We start from the raw sequence: 20,342 nt of genomic DNA on the forward strand, positions 1-20,342 counted from the left end.
TAAAAGAGGGAGTCAAGTCCCACCAAATGAAACCAACAGAAGAAGAACCCAACACTTTGCTAAAGCACTGGCAACTCGATTACTTTCCTGAAAAAATATGAGGAGATCGAAATTGCATTTGCAAAATATAATGTAAACAATTTTTCCATTTAAATGTTAGTGACTGAAACGATGAAAGAGACAAAATATAGGAACTAAACAGATTTTAATCCTGTATAAAATCGACAGAATTAAGAAACTTTTGACAAGATTTCGTGCAGATTTATAAGTATTATGGATAAATATGCTTACAATTACACACTTATGGATAAATTAGTACGCTTACAAGTTCAAACTTATAGGTGTGGATAATTAATATGCTTACAGGTGGAAACTTATAGTATGGATAAATATGTTGTTTAATATCATTTTCTATCAGCAACTCGTTAACGCTTCTGTAGAATGATAGGAACACCATACTGTGGTTTAATCATAGGTGCAGAAGGAGCATGAGCATAAGATGGAGAAAGCACAAAGGTAAAGTGTTGCAAGATCAATGCTATGGCCAATTTTGCCTCTGTCAGCGCAAAGTTTTGTCCAATGCAAATTCGAGGACCGCCTCCGAAAGGGATGAATGAGAATGGGTTGTTTGTTGCCTTAGAAACTCCTTTTGAAAACCTCTCTGGCTTGAACTCGTTTGCATCATCACCCCACAGTTCCTTGTCACGGTGAATGAGCAGTGTTGATAAGCCCACTTCGACTCCAGCTGGTAGTGAGAATTTCCCGAGTTGTATGGTCTTGTTAGTGGTTCGAGAAAGCACAACCAGTGCTGGGTACAATCGAAGAACTTCAAGTAAAATCATGGTTACCTAGCGGATTATGAAGTCAAGGTTAAACTATATCATACGTACAAATTCATTCCTCAAGTAAATTTCATGTAACATACATCAAGCAACCATATAATAAACAAAAATGAGAGATTATCAATCCTTTTTAGTTCAGAAAAATGTCCTCCCTTGTAGTGGATATGTATTTGATGTAATTTAGAGGAAAAATTGAATTGAATTATAGAAGCTAGTATACGTGTACAGTGTACTTACAACTTTAAGGTGAGTTAGGCCATCAAAGTCTGGCTTGTTGCTTCCAAAGACTTGCAGAACCTCTTGTCTTGCTCGATCTTGCCAAATCTGATTTTGACCAAGTAAAACCACTGTCCAAACCAGCAATACTGAAGTGGTCTCTTGCCCAGCATAGTAAAAGAGCTTACACTCCCCAATCACGTCTTCAGTACTCATCCCAACATCTTTGTTGTTCTTCCCATGTTCCTGAATGTCGTTCAAGTTTGATTCCATAAGTGCACCTAATAAGTCATCTTTGGTTGCTTCACCTGCCTTAATGGCCTGCTCTCTTTTATTTATAATACCCTTGAGTAAACCTGTTATTTCTTTGTCAACTTGCGTCATCCTGTTGTTCATCTTAGTTGGTAGAAACCTATAAACAAAGACAATTGTAATGAGAAAGTGAAAGCATGAAGGAGACGAGTAAATTTTTGTGCAACTTCTAAAGAATTTGGAATTTTTACCTCCATCCTGGAATGTAAACACTTTGCAAGCTTTTTATTGTATATGCTGTTTGCTCTTTTAGGAGTTTAAATATCTTTCTACCTTCTTCATAGCTACTTCCAAACGCTGTTCGAGAAATCGCATCAGCCGTTAAATTTTGAAGAGAAGGCCAGACATCCAACTCACATGATGAACCCTGTTTTGAGACCCAGCTCTCCCACTCCTTAATCATCTGATCACAACTTTGGTGAAATGCCGGTAACATACGCTATTGCGAACACCACAACAGAGATTAATACTAATTAGATGAGTGTAAGAGATAGCTGCACATTCCTGTCACTATTAGAAAGTTATTCGAAGATATAATCATAAATGTTACAATTGACACTTATGGCTTGGTTAAAGATTTGGGTATGCGAGGAAGGACGAGTAGGGGCGACAAGGTAGGTTGGGAGATTTTTTTTTTTTTTTGATCACATCAACAACTAGTTTTTTTGTGAGTCGAACTCACAACCTCCCACTTACAAAGAGGAGACTTATGCCACTATACCAAATGGTACTGGACTAGGTTGGGAGATTTGGCAGCTCTTTAGTTTTTTCTTTTTTTCTTTTTCTCCTAGTGGCATTTCCATTAAATTGAATCAAGTAATGTCAAATGAGCAGATAACGGACATATCAGTGATTAATAGTTCATGTCATCGAACCAAAAAACCTATTCATGTCATGGGTATGAAATTGAAACACCACCATAATTCGGGGGGTGAACTATAATTAATCCTAATTATATTTAGTAATCAGTACCTTTAGCTTCTCTGCATGGAACGTTGGGTTGATGATTCTTCTATGTTTAGCCCATTTCTCATCTTCATAGCTTGCAATACCTGTTATTAGCAACTTGATAAGTGGATTTGTTGCTGGCCTCCGGAAATCATCTAGTTTTGTGAAGACATCTTTCACATCTGCAGGATCCATAATGTTCACCCTTGGTATGGGGCCAATCCAAACAAAAGAGTTTTTACCTGTAAAAAAAATAAATATAATTTATGTAACTCACATCACTGTAAATAAAGTTGTATCATTTTTCTTTTTCGTTCAGAAAGATCTAACAAATCAAGTCCAAAACTTGAGTTTCTAACTACACTCATAATAATTTTACAAGTCGATCAAGTTCCCGTGTGGCCGGATTAATATTCATCTTTAGTTCTCGATCGATTACATAAAGATAAACAGAACCCTCATAAAATATCCTTAGAAATGCAAAAGTTACTTTCAAACAGATTATAGATCAAAACACATATACATACACAAAAATGCTACAACTTTTATCATAAACAATATCTGGCATACCGTAAGTTTTCACGGTTTGATCGAGAAAAGGGATGAATCGTGATGCTATGTCATGGGAGCTTGAGAGGTTCATGGGTTTGGATTTTGCTTGTGCGAGCATGACAGAGTTTTCCTTCATGTCTCCATAAAAGAGCCTGTAGGAATTGCCTTTAAGGCCTTGCTCCCTCAAACATCTTTCAAGCTTCTTCGGCTTCAGCCATAACCAATCCAGCACACCCCATGCCCATCTTACTACTATGCTAACAAAAACAAGGCTCAGTGCTACCCAACTAGCCACTGCTACTTCCATATTTGACTGTCTAGCTAGCAAAGCTACGTGAGAAAGACAGACAGACAGAGAGAAAGAAATAGATACAGAGGTTCTGGATTGTATAGTAGTAAAGCACCGAAATCGAACAGTTAATTGACCTTTTCCAAAGGAGGAAAATACCTTGCTCCTTCCCCTATCTCCATCTCTAATTAACGCAACCAGCACAGAATTATGCACGTGTGTTAATAGATAATAGACAATTCATCCTTTTTCTTTTTGTTTTGACCAAATAAATAGATAAGTTTTAAAAAGTTCGAAATTACTTAAATATTCAATTATTAATTGATTGTTTCAAATTTCGTCTGTTTAGTATAAAGAATCACAGGAACATGAACATCAAAGATGAGGTCTCCCTTTCAAAGTCCAAACTTATCACACTAGTCTACTTTTTTAACAATTAGAAACACACAATCGAAATGACTTAAATAGACCTTGTCTATTTTCATATTTTATAATTGGTGTTTGCTGGGATTGAGTTGGCTATGGCGTTGAAGAATATAAATTGAAACGCAGCACAAGCCCAAAGAGCATCGGACCACTATTCGCCCAATGATCCGCAACTATGAAATTACTGCTGTGACTCGCGGATGCTATCGTGCAGTGCGGCATTTGTGATGAGGAGATCGGATATTGGGATCAATAGTAGATAGAAGAGATCCACCATGAGAGTGATTGTGCGTATTCGACGTCGTTTTTGACGTTTACCACATATCCGCAAAAGATAAATATATAAAAGCGAGATGACTGAAGCAACATATTTCTGAGAAAACTTCATGCAGCATGCTTACAACTTACAAGCACATACATAGGTGCCATTTTCGTAACATATCTCGTTAGCGCTTCTGTAAAATGATAGGAGCTCCATACTGTGGTCGAATCATAGGTGCAGAAGGAGCATGAGCATAAGATGGAGAAAGCTCGAAGTCAAAGTGTAGCAAGATCAATGACAAGGCCAACTTCGCTTCTATCATAGCAAAGTTTTGTCCAATGCAAATCCGGGGACCACCTCCGAAAGGGATAAATGAGAGTTGGCTCTTTGTTGCCTTGGAAACTCCTTCCGAAAACCTCTCAGGATTGAACTCGTTTGCATCATCACCCCACAGTTCTTTGTCACGGTGAATGAGCACTGTTGGTAAGTCGACTTGGACTCCAGCTGGTAGTGACAATTTCCCGAGTTGTGTTTTCTTGTGAGTGGTTCGAGAGATCATATCCACTGGTGAGTACAATCGAAGAACTTCATGTAAAATCATGGTTACCTAGAGGATCATACAGTGACGGTGAAGTTAATCACACAAATTCATTCCCCTGCCCAAGTAATTCATAAAGAGCATACATCAACTATTACAACCAACAAAAATGTAAGATCATCAATCCCTTTTCTTCCAGAAAAATTTCCTTATTTCTTGTAGTGGGTATTTCATGTAAATGTGTCATAATTTAAAGATACTTGAAGTAGAAGTATATATGTATTGTGTACTTACTACTTTTAGGTGAGATAGTCCATCAAAGTCTGGCTTGTTGCTTCCAAAGACATGAAAAACCTCTTGTCTTGCTCGATCTTGCCAATTCTGATTTTGACCAAGTAATATTATTGTCCAAACCAGCAATATGGAAGTGGTCTCTTGCCCAGCAAGGTAAAAGAGCTTACATTCCTCAATTACATCTTCAATACTCATCCCAACCTTCCCATTTCCCTGGATGTCCTTGAATTTTGACTCCATAAGTGTACCTAATAAGTCATCTTTAGAGGCTTCACCTGCCCCAATGGCCTTCTCTCTTTTATTTATTATACCCTTAAGTAAACCTTTTACCTCTTTGTCAATTTTCTTCATCCTCTTGTTCATCTTCGTTGGTAGAAACCTAGAAATAAAAACAATTATGATGAGAAAGTAAAGGCATGAAGAAGATGAATAAATTTTCAAGTAACTTCGAAGGGAAATTTTGACTTTTACCTCCATCCTGGTATGTACACACTTTGTATGGCATTCATTACAAGCATTACTTGCTCTTTGAGGAGTTCAAACATTTTCCTTCCTTCCTGATAGCTACTTCCAAATGCTGTTCGAGAAATTACATCAGCCGTCAAGTGTTGTAGAGATGGCCAAACATCCAACAGACATGATGAGCCCTCTTTGGAAGCCAAGCTCTCCCATTCCTTAATCATCTCATCACAACTTATGTGAAAGGCGGGTAACATTTGCTGTTGCAAACACCACAACGTACTAATTAACAGAATATTATTAACTTAGAAAGGCATAAAGAAGTTGTTACTTTCCCAGAAAATGATTCTGCACTACCAACCGGCTTAGATAGGTGCAACATGTTCCTTATACATATGAAATTCATGTCTTATTTTTCCTTTGTTTGTTTTCTCTACATGTAGCTCTTAATGAGGTTGATATTATTATTTCCACCGAAAAAATAAAAACTACGACGGTTGAAGTGTAATTATCTGTATTCTGTAATACCTTTAGTTTCGCTACATGGAATGTTGGGTTGATAATCCTCCTTCGCTTAGCCCATTTCTCACCTTCATAGCTTAGAAGACCCGTTGTTAGGAAATTGAGAAGTGGGTTTGATACTGGCTTAAGAAAATCATCAAGTTTTGTGAAGACATCTTTCACATCTTCAGGATTCATAATGGTCACCCTTGGTACGGGGCCACTCCAAACAAAAGAGTTCTTACCTGTCGAAGATAGAATTTAGTTGGATCAATATACTTTCTAATAGTTATGGATGTATCGCACCTAGATAAGCAAAACCTTGTAAAACATCTTCAAATATGCACAAATTACAAGTACGTAGTACTACTCATGTACTTCTGCCTGTGACTGAAAACATTTGAGCTCAGGTCTAAGTTTACAAATCGCTCGTCTTCTTTATGGCAAGCATGCATATGGTACTGAATATCGTTAACTGTATTAATTACACACATATATCACCATGCATATATTCATATATAAAAGGTAATGTGGCATACCATAAGTTTTTACGGTTTGATCGAGAAAAGGAATGAGTCGTGGTGCTATGTCATGGCAGGTGGAGAGGTTCATGGGTTTGGATTTTGCATGTTTTAGCAGGATAGAGTTCTCCTTCACATCTCCATACAAGAACTTGTAGGAATTGCCTTGAAGGCCTTGCTCCCTCAAACATCTTTCTAGTTTCTTCGGCTTCAGCCAAACCCAATCCAGCACACTCCATGCCCATCTCAGTATTATGCTAACCAAAACAAGGCTCAGCGATATCCAACTAGCCAGTGTTACATCCATATCTGACACTCGTATATTTCTAAGTTAGCTAAGCTATGAAACAAGGTTGACACAGAGAGAGAGACAGAGAGATGAAGGGAGGAAAATGTCTTGCTCCTCACTCTGTCTCCATCGATTCAGCGATACTTGTATGATAGACTTCATGTCTCAAGTCTTATCTCCGCGGCCACATGGATCCACAAAATATCTAATGTCTAATGTTGTCAAATCCTTTCTCTTCATAGCCATTAATTCTGTACTATACCCCAGCGTAAAAGTGTGATCCACAAATAATTGAAACTAATGACATATGGGATGACGCTTTTACATAAGCATCCAAAATAAGCACTAAATATCTTTTTTCATGAGCAACCTCTCCCGCGCGATGCTGCGGGTTTGGTTTTATTTCAAGAGTCAGTTGTGTATATTTACATATTTCAAAAATCGAAATTCTAAGTAGAATCCAGTGTACTAACCATGCTTGTCTATTTACATTTTTCAAAAAATTGCTATTCTAAGTTTCTAACCAATGTCTGAACAAAAATGTATTACATTTCTATTCTGATTCAATAGTTTTTACCAAATGTTCAAAAACACAGCAAACAGATTGCAACTGGACCAATCACGGCTTTTGAACATAGTCCCAGTCTTTTGGAATATATGACGGCAGGGGGACATAAATACGTAATAGCATTTCCAGTAGTGCCTTCCCACAATTCAGATGGGTATCCGTCTATATAATCATACATAGGACACAAAAATAATCAGAGGTAACATTATTTATCACCAATAGCATTGAAAAGAGTAATTTGCAATATATAAACAACACAAAGCAAGGGAAAAAATTAGTAGACATTGACAATCAATTGCTATATCATTTTCTTACGATTTGGCCAACTGCAGTTGTAACAACAGAAGGTATGTTTCTGCATGTAACATAGTCCAGGGGCTTCAACTACTCCTGACTACTTGATCCCCTGAAGATAATTTGCCAAAAAGACGAAAAATATTAATCACAATTCACTGCAGACCTCCCTAGACCATAGGCATCAACTTTAAACAAATAGCCAATATTATTTGGTCAATGTTTTGTGCAGACACTATTTTCAAGCCCATGATATGAAATTTCAAATGGAAAGAGAAAGCCTTACCAACAATCTTTGAAGACATCAATCATAATATAAGGCTATACCTGCTTGAAGATAGTGCTTGTTCCAGACCCTACAAACCCAAATAAATCCGAAATGCCCAACATATGACCCAAGGCAATTTAAGCTTCCAAATCCTTTCTAAGTCAAGCAACTGCTCTCAGATACCCAGAGATAATAGTTTGGGTGCTGAAAACATGTATATCTGCAATGAAGATGCCTGAACATAGATTTGAAACACCCAGAGATAATAAAATGTTTTGTAATGACAAACAAAATTAAGGGATAGGACATATTACTGCTTTACAACATAACATTTCAACAAACAAAATTTCAATCAAAGAATGTCCTTTAAACAAACTGAGATTATGAAACTAAAACAAAAATCCGTTTATAGGAGTGTACACCATAACAATTGGTAACATATTAAATTAAAAATGTTGGTCTGTGCTGGAATTCTATAATATAAACCGATATATATATATCATCAGAACACTAATGGTCATTCATTAGCTTTTAGTCAATTTGCATGTAAAATCATATTAAGTACTTATAGTATAATATTAATTGAGCAACAACATACCTCACCAAAAACACTCAAAGAAGTACCAGTTGGTAATACCCTCTCAATTAGTTCGACTCCAAGCATCTAACAAAAGTAGACACCACTTGATCAATAAACCAACTGAAATACAATCAATTACTCACATGTTCAAAATATGATGGCTTGCTTCGATTACAGTAATGGATACATCATCAAATTGGTTCAAACAGAACTAAAGCACATGAAAATTCATAAAACAACAGCAGAAAAAGGTGAAAATTGAAGTGGAATGAGTGGGGAACAATTGCTACATGCATTCAACATGCAGAAGAATTCAGAATTAATCTTATCTTAAATGTATGTTTAAATTCAATCTGAATTATGTAATCTAAATGTATGTTTAAATTCAATCTGAAATATGTAATTGAATGATTAAACCATAGGTATCCACTACTGAATATTTACAGATATGTATTTAACAATTTACTATCATGATGCACAGCAACTCACCTGAATCCCAATTCATTCAAAAAACAAATAAGCTGCTTCCTTTAAGAACATAGTGACTGACCTGCAAAATCACAATTGAGAGCATCAGTATAAATTTCACCACAAATTTCTTTGGGATTAAGTATCTAAACACTTGGATTCAATTTTCTGCAAAAACCAAAATCACATACGGAGATATGAAAATAAGAAATAGAAAGAAAGTTAAACCAAGTTGTACTTTTGATCTCTGCCTGTAAGTTATGATCAACTCAGGTTTATTCAAACAGAGGTTGCAAAAACTAATATCACAATAGTCTGAGTAGTATTTTTTTTATATTAAAAAACAAAAGGAAAAAAAGGACATGGTATCAAAATATGGCTGAAGCTGTATACAAATATATGGAAACAACAAAAATAAAAGTTAACAATATGAAGATTATTCGAAATACTGCTATAGATAAAGAACTTGAAACATCCAATCGATTTGAGAAGAGAACTGATTTCTATCCCACAGATCGAGGCTTTTACCTGAAACTTTACTTAGCTTTAAAAGACAGCAGATAAAGTGATTTTTTGCTTCTCTGTTGCTGCTAAGCAATTTGCACTTTTGAAATAGAGCTGAGGCTGCATACAAATAAATGAAAAGAGGTCTTGAGTAAAAAAGAAAAGAATAGTGTATAAGCAAAATGTATCTGGATTAAATCCCCCTCACTACTGTTTTTTACATTTGAATAGGTATAGTCAATTTAAAGATGATCAACTCTATTGGTATCCAGCATCGACAAAACCCCTAACAAATCAAAAATCCCAATCTGTTCAAAAGCAATAGAAACAGAAAGCAAAATCAAAGCCAAACCTTGATCAGCTAGAAACATCTAGATCTCAAAAATTGGATTAGTAATCATTAATCACCTAGATCTCAAATCAGAAACATCTAGATCAACTTCCCTAATTTGATTGTCTTGAATCTTAAAGATCTATCAAGGGTTGTGGCAATCAGCAAAAAAACAATTATAACATGAACTTTCCTCAATTGATCACATTGAAGCTCCAAAAGCCATTAGTCTGATCTATCCAAATAGTTCAGCTGCAAAAACTGTCTACTATACTACATTTAATTGACCCCAAGGTATTTTTGCTCTTTAATTATGCAACTCATTTGTAACTTTTTTTTTTTTTTTTTTTTTGCTGCACCTTTCAAATCTTCCATCAAATGAAATTCAAGAATCGATCCAATGAAAGATTTTAATTCATGGCTCTAATGTGACACTTGCTTCTAATTAGGATGTCTGCTATATATACATGTACGCTTCACACAAGGTGTTTACACACACACACACACACACACACACACACATACATGGACAGACATTCATCACCAAGTATGATATTTTCACAACAGCCAATGATCAAGTTCCTATTCCTGAAATTCATACATAGCTATACCATGTATCTTGTTATAACTTATGAGGACCAATTGTAAAAAAACATAAAGTTTTTGCTATATGTTTCTGATTATCTAAGTAGCTAAATCTGATTAGCTTCTACAGCTTTGATAATTATTGTTCCCTTGCTCCCCAAATCAAAACTGAATAATATCTCAATAAGTTTTTGTCAAATTAGCACTCCAGCTACTTCCAACAACAACAATGAAAAAATCAAAGCAAGACCATCCTGGAAAGTATTGGGATACTTTCAAAAGTTATTTGACTAAAGAACACGGTATATCACATATCAAAATTCAGTACTTGTAACTTGAGTAAAACATGTGAAACTAAAAACCCTAATGCTTACATGACTTGGACAAAACCCTAATATCAAAATGACAATGAAACTCAACACTGTGCTGTAATAGATAGATTAAAATTAATAGAGAATTGGAGAGAGGGAAAAAGAAGCGATCATCACCGGATTCAAAGAAAGAACAATCCGGGCACCCTTCTGCATGTGAATCGAAAGAAAACAACCATCACTAACGGCAGCGGCTGGATGCTAGGCTACTTAGGGCTTAGTTGGGTCGGAGGCAGTGAGGCAACCTTGTTGCTATTGACGACGGCGTGGCAGAAGCGATCATCACTAAAAGTCGTGCGGCACTGCCAGGTCTGGGTGTCCAGATCAAATCTGCCCCAAGTCTTTGGGTTGTCTTTGATTCCCATTTGTTGGGTTTACCTTCTCCCAGCCCTAGACTGATGGGCAAGGCAAATATGTAGTTAATTTCTTGTGTAGGTGGTATGCCTATATACTATGTCTTAGAATTTTCGTAGTTGTAGGCTTGCTTTAATAAGTAAGCGATTAGTTCGAATATATGTGGTCTAGCCCTATGTATCATAATAGTTCTCCTACTACAACTTCTTGATTTGTCTAGTTCAAAGACAACAAAATGATATATAATAGTCATCTTGGCATGTGTTTAACGAAATCCACATTTACTAAAAAAAAAAAACCAAAAAACAAAAAAACAAAACAAAAGCTAAATTCAATCCAGAGAAGCAACAAACAAGTTAACAAAAACTAAACGAATTATAACCATTGACAATCACAGACAGAGAGTTAGAGAGAGAAAACAGATCTGAGAAAAACCCATCTCCCTCCCCCTTCTCTCTTGCCCTGATCTTGATCCCTCCGGATCTAGATTGTTGGCTTGACAGTTGGGGGCGGCCTCTAGTGTTCTGGCCTCTCTTTTTCTCAGTTCCTCATTCTTTCATCACTTTCACTTGCTTCTCTCTCACCCCTGTGGTGAACTACACCCATTTTGTGGTGATCTTCTGGCTTATGTCCAGCTCTTGAGGACTTTGTTTCCTCCTTTTTCAGGCTTATGTCCAGCTCTAGAGGAATTTGTTCCTCCCTTCTTTGCCGATCAACCCAAAAAATTTTCAGATCCAATAAACTCCATGATTCCCCTCACCCATCACCTCACACCAACTCCCCTGCTTCTACCAATGAGGCTCCATGAAGGATTTCGTGGCTACTGCTCTAAAGTGAGAATCACTTACCGATTGGATTAGGGTAGGGCTGTCAATTCCGACACGACCCGATAACACGACTCGAAAGCCGCACGAAATAAAGCGAGTTCAACCCGCAGGATTAAAAAGTGGGTTGGCGGTGGGTCAACCCGCCATGACCCATTTAATAAATGGGTCGGCCACGGGTCAACCTGCCAACACGAAGTGAACCCGTCTAACCCGATTGTGCTATGTTTCTTCTTGAAATTTTGGACGTTCGGAGTATTTGATCATAATATTAGACAATTTGAAATATTTCGCTTTTTAATTATTGGATTTAATTATTTATGAATTATATATAATTATTTATATTCTTTGTTTTGTGGAGTTTTTAGTGAATTTAATTAATTTATGCATATTTTTAGTTAAATGGGTCCCATTGTTAAAGCTCAAATGAGTCATTTTGTCTAACAAGACACGACTTATTTATTAAATGGGTTAAGCGGGTTGAAAACGGGTAACCCGTTTAATAAACAAGTTGGGTTTGAGTTTAAATTTTTGACACGATTATTAAATGGGTTGGGTTTGGGTTTATATCTTGCGACATGACAAATACCTTGACCCGACACGAACCCAACCCGACACGACCCATTGACAGCTCTAATTATGGGTGCTCACGCATGGGTGTTCCACCCCCCATTATCCGCTGGTTTTCTTCTTTGTTACTGGCTTTTTTCCCTTCTCGGTGGCTTTCTTGAGTCTCTCTGGTGGAGATGCGCGAGTCAGTGTGTGGTATTGGTTCCTTTCTCTCATCCCCCTTTATGTTGGTTTTGACTGGATTTGCTTTTTGGGTTTGTTCTGGCAACAGCTATTCGGTACTCATCACTTCGATTCAGCACTTCTCGCATCCTCTTGGCTTCTGGTGGCGACTGCAGCGGCTGCTGTGCGGAAGCGTTTGGGCGGCGGCGGCTGTGTTTGTGTTTGGAGTTGATGTATTTTAATTTTTAGGGTTACACTCTGTTGCCTGTCCATGTGAATTATGGTTGAGTTGTAATTTTCCTTATTGGGTTTATTTGTACTTGGGCTTTGTTTTGGGCTCCTTCCATTGAGTTTACTCTCAGTGGTATTTATTAATGAAGTTTCATTAATTTCCCAAAAAAAAAAAAAAAGTTAAGAAATTATTGTACAACATCTGTCCTACTGAATAAGGTGTTGTTTATAAACATGCATGTCATGACAACTGGCAAACATTTTCTAAGCGTTATTTAGATAGGTAAACACTCTAAGCCCCAGATCATGTCATTAAAAAACTTCATGAAATGTTATATGAGAATATTCGCCAAATCAGACGCTAGATTCATTTATGACACGTATGTATATTATCTACCAGAATGTATAGGCAAAGTTAACCCCAGAGAAAGGTCACTCCTTTGAGGATTGAATTTAGTGTCAAGAAAGTATGACAATTACCATATCAAGGTCGGGGATTGCACAAGCTTATGTGCGTGCAATCTTGAAAATGCCCCGCACCCGCCCAAGGTTTGGGTATGCGAGGAAGGAGGTGTAGGGGCGATGAGGTGGGTTGGGCTGTTGGGAGATTTGGATTGTTGGTTTTTCACTCTTTATGTTTTTCCTTTTTACTTTTTCACTTAGTGGCATTTCCATTAAATTGGATCAAGTAATGTCACATGAGCAGATAACGGACATTTCAGTGATTAATTGTCCATGTCATCGAACAAGAAAAAACAAAAATTGTTCGTGTCATCGGTTAAAATATTTTGTAGATACCTCTCACTATGCATGGATAGTTTGCTACCTCACCAAGCATAAACAACACCCTCATGGGATCCAACCGCTACTTGCATCTTGCAGCCCTATGTTCAAGCTACGCTACGGTATCCGGAAGTGGCAAATACGTCGCCGGGAAGCCACCTTCCCGGCCTTGCCAACATGCCCTCACAACTAGGCTTTTTAGACTAGAAATGGTGGTTGCTTGTCCCACATCGAAAACCATGTAAAGGAGATGACTTCCTTCACCTATAAAAGGAATGCCTCCTCACACTTAAAATCCATCCCATTACACACTTTATAATCCCCTTGGGCCGCAAGGCCCAAACACACATAGTACAATATTTAAGTGGATGTAGTCTCCCCCTAAGGCGGGAGACGAACCACTATACTTCTCTTGTGTCTCTTTCTCTCTTTCTTTAACGTTAATTAGACCCCTCGGTCACTTGCATTAATATTGGCGTCGTCTGTGGGAAGCCAACACAAAGGCTTCGTCACCTACCACGAACTTTGACCTGTAAGCATCAAGTCAACGCCCAACAGGGCCAGTCAACGATGGTCAACGCCAAACAAGGCTGGCCAACTCCGGTCAACGACCATCTCAAAAAAAAAAAAAAATAAATAAAAAAATTTGCTGGTGCCAATTCTCTCTTGACACCCAGAGATCTGCTTAGGCCACCCTCCTTCTTCGTTGCATCAAGCCACCAGCAGCAGCTCTCTCAAGACCCACTAGCGCTCAGCGGCCAGCCGAGCATCTTCCGCCAGCAAGGCTCTGCCGTCGGCGAACCCTTCCGCCAGCTCTTTAGCGCGACTGTGCCGCTACCTATGCTCCACGGCTGTCCCGGAGCTCCGCTGCCAATCTCAGCGGCACCGCTAGCCATTCAACCATCCAAGGCCGGTCAAGCAACAGGTTTCTCCGCTAACCTTCGCTAGCATCCTCCGCCGGAAACTGACCGCTGGCAGACCATCTCTCCGCTGGAAACCCCTGCCCAGCAAGACACCGCCGGGCCTTGCAGCTCCGCCACGTCCGACAGCAGCTTCCACCAGGCAAGCACCTGCTGAGCACCAGTGGCCTTCTTGCGGCCATCTTCCGCCACACTGTACATCGCTATTTTCAACCGCTACCAAGCCAAGCTGCCGCTAACCACCGTCAGCGGCATATTCTTCCACTAGCCACATCCGCCGGCAAAAGGTTCGCCAGCCACAACCGCTGACCAAGCCCCCGCAGCGTTCCATAACTCCGATAGCCTTCCTCCGCTGACGAAACCTACAGCACCAGCCTCCGCTGGGCCTGCCATCCGCTAGCCAAAACTCCTCCGCTGGCTACAACCAACCGCTAGCCAACCTCAGCGGCCACACCGGTACGCCGCCGGCCAGAAGGCATCGAACCTACAACTTTATCTAGGCATGGGATCAGCGGTCACCTTCTTTGTCGACACCCAGCAGCTCGCTGCCTGCTGCATCAGGCCGTTTTCAATTTTCATTATGCCTTACGGCCTTGCGCATCGAGCTTCTATCAATGGTCAAAATGATCAATAAGCTAAGTCTTTCTTCTCTGATCCTTATATATCAGCACCACGTGCTTCAGCTTTTTGCATAATTTGGGAGACACCTGCCTGCGTGCACTCCACACACATATATATCTCTTTATGTATGTGCCACTTATGCCGTTTCCATCAATCATGAACACATGCACCTTTATTGTTGAGCTAATTATCAAATGAATAAACGTGTCAGAACTTCTTGCCTTAATTATGCATGTGGCAGAAGCACATAACTTATGCATATATATATATATATATATATAGTTGTGGTCCAACTTGACTAAACAGGACATGCCCACAAACGAACTAGCTGGGGAAGTCAACCAAGCCTATGTGGCCGGGTCCAAATTTCAAACTAATGTGCATGCAGAGCATATCCACGTTTAATTAAATTGTAAACTTTATCCTAAAGCCCACATATGTGCACTATGCTTAGATCATCTCAATCTTGCATATATGGCTCTACACCCCACTAGAATGGCACTCTGACATTTCAAAATAACATGAACTTTGGTCCATACCCATTCTAGTCAGTCTAGTACAATGCTTCTTTGACATTTCACTATCACTTTCAAATCAGAGGCACACAATCAAATATGTCATTTGTTGTCAACTACAATTTTGCATACACATTTTGCTTAAAATTTTATGGGATAAAATCTGTTTAGTCCCTATAGTTTTCCTCTCTCATCGCTTCAGTCCCTAACATTCTAATTTAATCTAAAAACACCCTGACCTCACAATTTCCCTCCAATAGGTCCCTTCCGTGTCAAATTAGGAGTTTGCCTTGGGTGAAATGTCTAATATACCCCTCTGTTATTTCTTTTTCCTTTTTTTCTTTTTTTTCTTTTTCCTTTTTAATTTCTTTTTTGCTTTTTCTTCTTTTTTTCTTGTTCCTTTTTAATTTTTTTCCTTTTTTCTTTTCTTTTCGTTCTGCCTACTTTCTCCTTCCTTAACCCACCAATCCCATTCCGATCAAACTCCACAACCCATCTGTTTCTCTCCCCAAATTGAAACCAAACCCAGCAAAGATCTAGCTTTGCGGTGTATAGATGGACATCGAGCAAAAGCAAGAGGCTAGGAGCTGATCGATCACTTCTTCACCTTCTCTGAAGACATCTCCCTTTGTTGTCTCTTAGCGGATCCGCCCTCATCTCCATCGTTGCCGACGCCATCTCTCAAACATAAGTAGGTCCCAATCAGCTAGGAAATTCGCCGCTCAACCACTCCCCTCTTGTTTTCACAGCCTACTTCTCTCTCTCCCACTCAAATCCCACTTTCTCTCTCCACATCAGGCTTCAATTTGGAAACTTTTCACTGAAAACTACCATTTTTTCAGACACTAAGGTTTTTGGGTCTTGCACAAAATGGTGATTTGGATTTTGGGTCTGATTGAATTGGTGGTTTTTGATGGCCAAGTTGACCAAAACCAGAAGTGAAGAAGAAGAATAGTGATGGAAAAGAAAAATGTCCGCCGGCGTGGAGAACAATAATTGGGGTTTCGGGTCGATCTTGATTGGTTCGCCGACGTGGCGCTACTGATGCAGAGGATATGATGGTCATTAAAAAGAAAAAAGAAAAAAGGAGAAAAAGAAAAAAAGGAAAAAGGAAAAAGAAAAAAGAAAAAAGAAAAAAGAAAAAAAGAAATTAAAAAGGAAAAAGAAAAAAGAAAAAAAAAGAAATTAAATAGGAAAAAAAGGAAAAAAAGAAATTAAAAAGGAAAAAGAAATAACAGAGGGGTATATTGGACATTTCACCTAAGGCCAACTCCTAATTTGACGCGGAAGGGACCTATTAGAGGGAAATTGTGAGATCAGGGAGTTTTTAGATTAAATTAGAATGTCAGGGACTGAAACGATGAGAGAGGCAAAGTACATGAACTAAACAGTATTTAGCCCAAATTTTATCAAAGTACATATGCAAATTATGGAGGTTGATTTTACAAATCTACATATTAATCATCTATTTTGTTTCAAGGAAATTCAACTATTTCTATTGAGCATTCAACCGCAACTACGAGTTGACGGACATTATCGGAGTACTTTATCCGCCCCAAGCAATGGACCGTCATGCTCGGCCAACTCCGCTAGCCTCCAAATCGGCATAAGATAAGTCACTATATTTTATCTCTTACGCTCTTGCAATTAGAGCCTTTGCCATGACTATACATGTCTCCATCACCCTTAAGCATGCCTACAAAATTTTATTAGCAACTTTACTACAAGTACATGCTACACACATACATGCTTAAATTCACTTTCATGTGACATGCATCTAGAAGCTTGTGACATTTACGACTTAATTAAACATGTTCGGATAAACGACTTGCCCGGGTTACGACTCGCTTCGGTATCGAGTATGGCCACGACTTGCGCTTGGGTCACGCACCGCATGCTCACACAGCGCCTACACACTCAACTACACCCAACTTGCTCAACTACACCCAACTTGCTCGATCATGTCCAACATGCTTTACTTAAAGCCCCAAGTTCACAAACGCTTCATACTATGTCACCGGGACTACTCCCACAATTTTCTTTGGACACCCATTACACTTGCCACTATCTATTGTGCGTGTTATATGGCCATAAGATCCACATATACAAATACCAATATTTTACATGTTCATACACATTAATGGAATATTGAATTCTTCTACCATTTGTCGCTTGCAACAAATCGAATTCTTTTCGGATTCCATTAATACAAGCGGTAACCAATACAACAAAGCATTTTACATATGCGCGTTTTTTGTCTCATTGTGCAGGATAAACGAGTTCCTTCTTGCTTAAGGAGTTCGGGGACTTGTAGGGGCTAGGCGCCTCTCGGACATTGTTTATGCTTGATGACTTCTTGATTATAACTCCCCAACCAAGAAGCTCCTCTTACTCGGGGACTTCAGGGACTTGTAGATACCTCTCACTATGCATGGATAGTTTGCTACCTCACCAAGCATAAACAACACCCTCATGGGATCCAACCGCTACTTGCATCTTGTAGCCCTATGTTCAAGCTACGCTACGGTATCCGGAAGCGGCAAATACGTCACCGGGAAGCCACCTTCCCGGCCTTGTCAACATGCCCTCACAACTAGGCTTTTTAGACTAGAAATGGTGGTTGCTTGTCCCACATCGAAAACCATGTAAAGGAGATGGATTCCTTCACCTATAAAAGGAATGCCTCCTCACACTTAGAATCCATCCCATTACACACTTTGTAATCCCCTTGGGCCGCAAGGCCCAAACACACATAGTACAATATTCAAGTGGACGTAGTCTCCCGCTAAGGCGGGAGACGAACCACTATACTTCTCTTGTCTCTCTCTCTCTCTCTCTCTCTCTTTGTTTAACGTTAATTAGACCCCTCGGTCACTTACATTAACATATTTTTTTAATGAAATTTTTCATAAGGATATGAAATCATTTAACGGAAATAAGTTGAGGTATGCTAATGCAAAACCTCGATACTTGGTATGAAATTGAAACACCACCATAATTCAAGGGTAAACTGTAATTAATTCTAATTATACTCAGGAGTCAGTACCTTTAGCTTCTCTACATGGAATGTTGGGTTGATAATTCTTCTGTGTTTAGCCCATTTCTCATCTTCATAGCTTGCAATACCTGTTATTAGCAACTTAATTGATAAGTGGGTTTGATGCTGGCCTCCGGAAACCATCTAGTTTTGTGGAAACCATCTAGTTTTGTGAAAACATTTTTCACATCTTTAGGATCCAGAATGTTCAACCTTGGTATTGGGCCAATCCAAACAAAAGAGTTCTTACCTATAAATAAAATATAACTTATGTAACTCACATCAATGTAAATAAAGTTATATCATTTTTCTTTCTCGTTCAGAAAGATGCAACAATTCAAGTCAAAAACTTGAGTTTCTAACTACTCTCATAATAATTTTTACAAGTTCGATCAAGTTCCCCTGTGGCCGGATTACACAAAGATAAACATAATCCTCATAAAATATCTTTAGAAATGCAAAATTTACTTTCAAACAGATTATATAGATCAAAACACATATACATATACAAATCTGCTACAAACTTTATCATAAACAGTATTTGGTATACCGTAAGTTTTCACGGTTTGATCGACGAAAGGGATGAATCGTGATGCTATGTCATGGGAGCTTGAGAGGTTCATGGGTTTGGATTTTGCTTGTGTGAGCATGACAGAGTTCTCCTTCATGTCTCCATAAAAAAGCCTGTAGGAATTGCCTTTAAGGCCTTGCTCCGTCAAACATCTTTCTACTTCAACTTCAGCCATAACCAATCCAGCATGCTCATCTTACTACTATGCTAACAAAAACAAGGCTAGCTCCGCCCCCTCCTCCACTGGAGGGACCCTGCCTCTACCCCTAGCTCTACTCCCTCCTTGGGGCCTACCTCGGGCCCTAGCCCTACCTCTCGGAGGATCCATCACCTAAGGAGCATAGCACATTTGATTAATACATATATAACACTCAAACACAAGTATAAGTCAAACACAAAGACCGTATTAACCAAGACACTAATACAAGGAGGATACACATCCGCAAATCAAAGTCTTCCAAGTCTAACAAGAGTTCAATCTAGAGGTTCCCATTCCCCACAGACTAAAACTCAAAAGAAGCTACACAGAGCTCCTACACTTCACCTACAGAGTCAACCTATTCTCTGATAACTTAACATTCTAAACGACACCTAACACTCCCACATACCCAATGACTATATCAAAACCAAAGAGTATATGATGGGGATCCGCTGTAGACGGGTCATCACTCGAGCAGTATTAATTGTCACCAAATATGTACCTTACGCTCTGATACCAAACTGTCACCCAGAATTTTGAATAAAGAAATCCAAGTCCGAAACGCGATAACTTAACAAGTACAAGAAGTACACTTAGAAAAATTTTCATTTAAATTAAGCAACTAATCAAATCGAGCTCACAATGTCAATATTGACTTGTTCTTTAGAGTCACATATTACATTACAAAGAGTTTACAAATTAAACTGAATAACAATTCAATAAATAAACACACCCACCACACTCACTACACAGCAGAAGATTAAAACCAAAGTGCCCTTCAAAATCCAAGCTACAGAAAGTACACCTCTGCTTCGATGATGATTATTTGGTATTCCCTGCACAATAACCCCTACACCATGGAATAGTGCACCGGGTTGAAACAACAAACCCGGTAAGCTTTTGCAAGCTCGTATGAGTAAACCTAAATAACCACAAAACACCATTCCGACTCAAGGACAAGAAATCAACACAATGATTAATTCCAACATCAAAATACTTTTCTGATTAAGGAAAACACATGTCACCACCATGACAAATCAAATCAATTGAAATCTCCACAACAAACCAAGAAATCACTTTTCTTTCCTCTTGAATAAAGCATTTATCACCACAACGACGTGATAAAACATTACTCAA

At 38.7% G+C, this 20,342-nt stretch overlaps 2 protein-coding genes across 4 annotated transcripts; both read right to left on the bottom strand.

Moving 5' to 3' along the window:
• Positions 1-239: 239 nt before the first annotated feature.
• LOC133728389 (cytochrome P450 72A397-like) lies at positions 240-19,118 on the bottom strand. Of its 3 annotated transcripts, none has more exons than XM_062155805.1 (5): positions 18,986-19,118; positions 18,445-18,524; positions 1,562-1,809; positions 1,080-1,470; positions 240-848 (listed from the first exon to the last, which is right to left on the bottom strand). In XM_062155805.1, the coding sequence occupies exons 1-5, from the start codon at positions 19,101-19,103 to the stop codon at positions 426-428; spliced, it is 1,260 nt and encodes a 419-aa protein (XP_062011789.1). In that variant the 5' UTR covers positions 19,104-19,118; the 3' UTR covers positions 240-425. The 3 variants fall into 3 exon arrangements, with proteins under 3 accessions (XP_062011789.1, XP_062011790.1, XP_062011788.1); XM_062155806.1 differs by lacking the exons at positions 18,445-18,524; positions 18,986-19,118 and adding exons at positions 2,343-2,560; positions 2,889-3,319; XM_062155804.1 differs by lacking the exons at positions 18,445-18,524; positions 18,986-19,118 and adding exons at positions 2,343-2,422; positions 2,889-3,315.
• LOC133728386 (cytochrome P450 72A397-like) lies at positions 3,940-6,613 on the bottom strand. The gene is made up of 5 exons (XM_062155798.1): positions 6,179-6,613; positions 5,667-5,884; positions 5,151-5,398; positions 4,680-5,058; positions 3,940-4,454 (listed from the first exon to the last, which is right to left on the bottom strand). Exons 1-5 carry the CDS (start codon positions 6,465-6,467, stop codon positions 4,032-4,034), a joined length of 1,557 nt encoding a protein of 518 aa, XP_062011782.1. The 5' UTR covers positions 6,468-6,613; the 3' UTR covers positions 3,940-4,031.
• Positions 19,119-20,342: the final 1,224 nt, after the last annotated feature.

Source organism: Rosa rugosa, chromosome 2, assembly GCF_958449725.1.
Source record: "Rosa rugosa chromosome 2, drRosRugo1.1, whole genome shotgun sequence".
NCBI classification, from domain to species: domain Eukaryota; kingdom Viridiplantae; phylum Streptophyta; class Magnoliopsida; order Rosales; family Rosaceae; genus Rosa; species Rosa rugosa.

What these genes read in the sequence shown, in the direction of transcription:
- LOC133728389 (XM_062155806.1), bottom strand. Translation starts at nt 3,177, where the DNA reads ATGGAAGTAGCAGTGGCTAGTTGGGTAGCACTGAGCCTTGTTTTTGTT. An exon ending in TCCATGCAGAGAAGCTAAAG is followed by an intron (nt 1,810 to 2,342) that starts GTACTGATTACT and finishes TGTTCGCAATAG; the next exon opens with CGTATGTTACCGGCATTTCA. An exon ending in GTTTACATTCCAGGATGGAG is followed by an intron (nt 1,471 to 1,561) that starts GTAAAAATTCCA and finishes CTTTGTTTATAG; the next exon opens with GTTTCTACCAACTAAGATGA.
- LOC133728386 (XM_062155798.1), bottom strand. Translation starts at nt 6,467, where the DNA reads ATGGATGTAACACTGGCTAGTTGGATATCGCTGAGCCTTGTTTTGGTT. An exon ending in TCCATGTAGCGAAACTAAAG is followed by an intron (nt 5,399 to 5,666) that starts GTATTACAGAAT and finishes TGTTTGCAACAG; the next exon opens with CAAATGTTACCCGCCTTTCA. An exon ending in GTGTACATACCAGGATGGAG is followed by an intron (nt 5,059 to 5,150) that starts GTAAAAGTCAAA and finishes TTTTATTTCTAG; the next exon opens with GTTTCTACCAACGAAGATGA.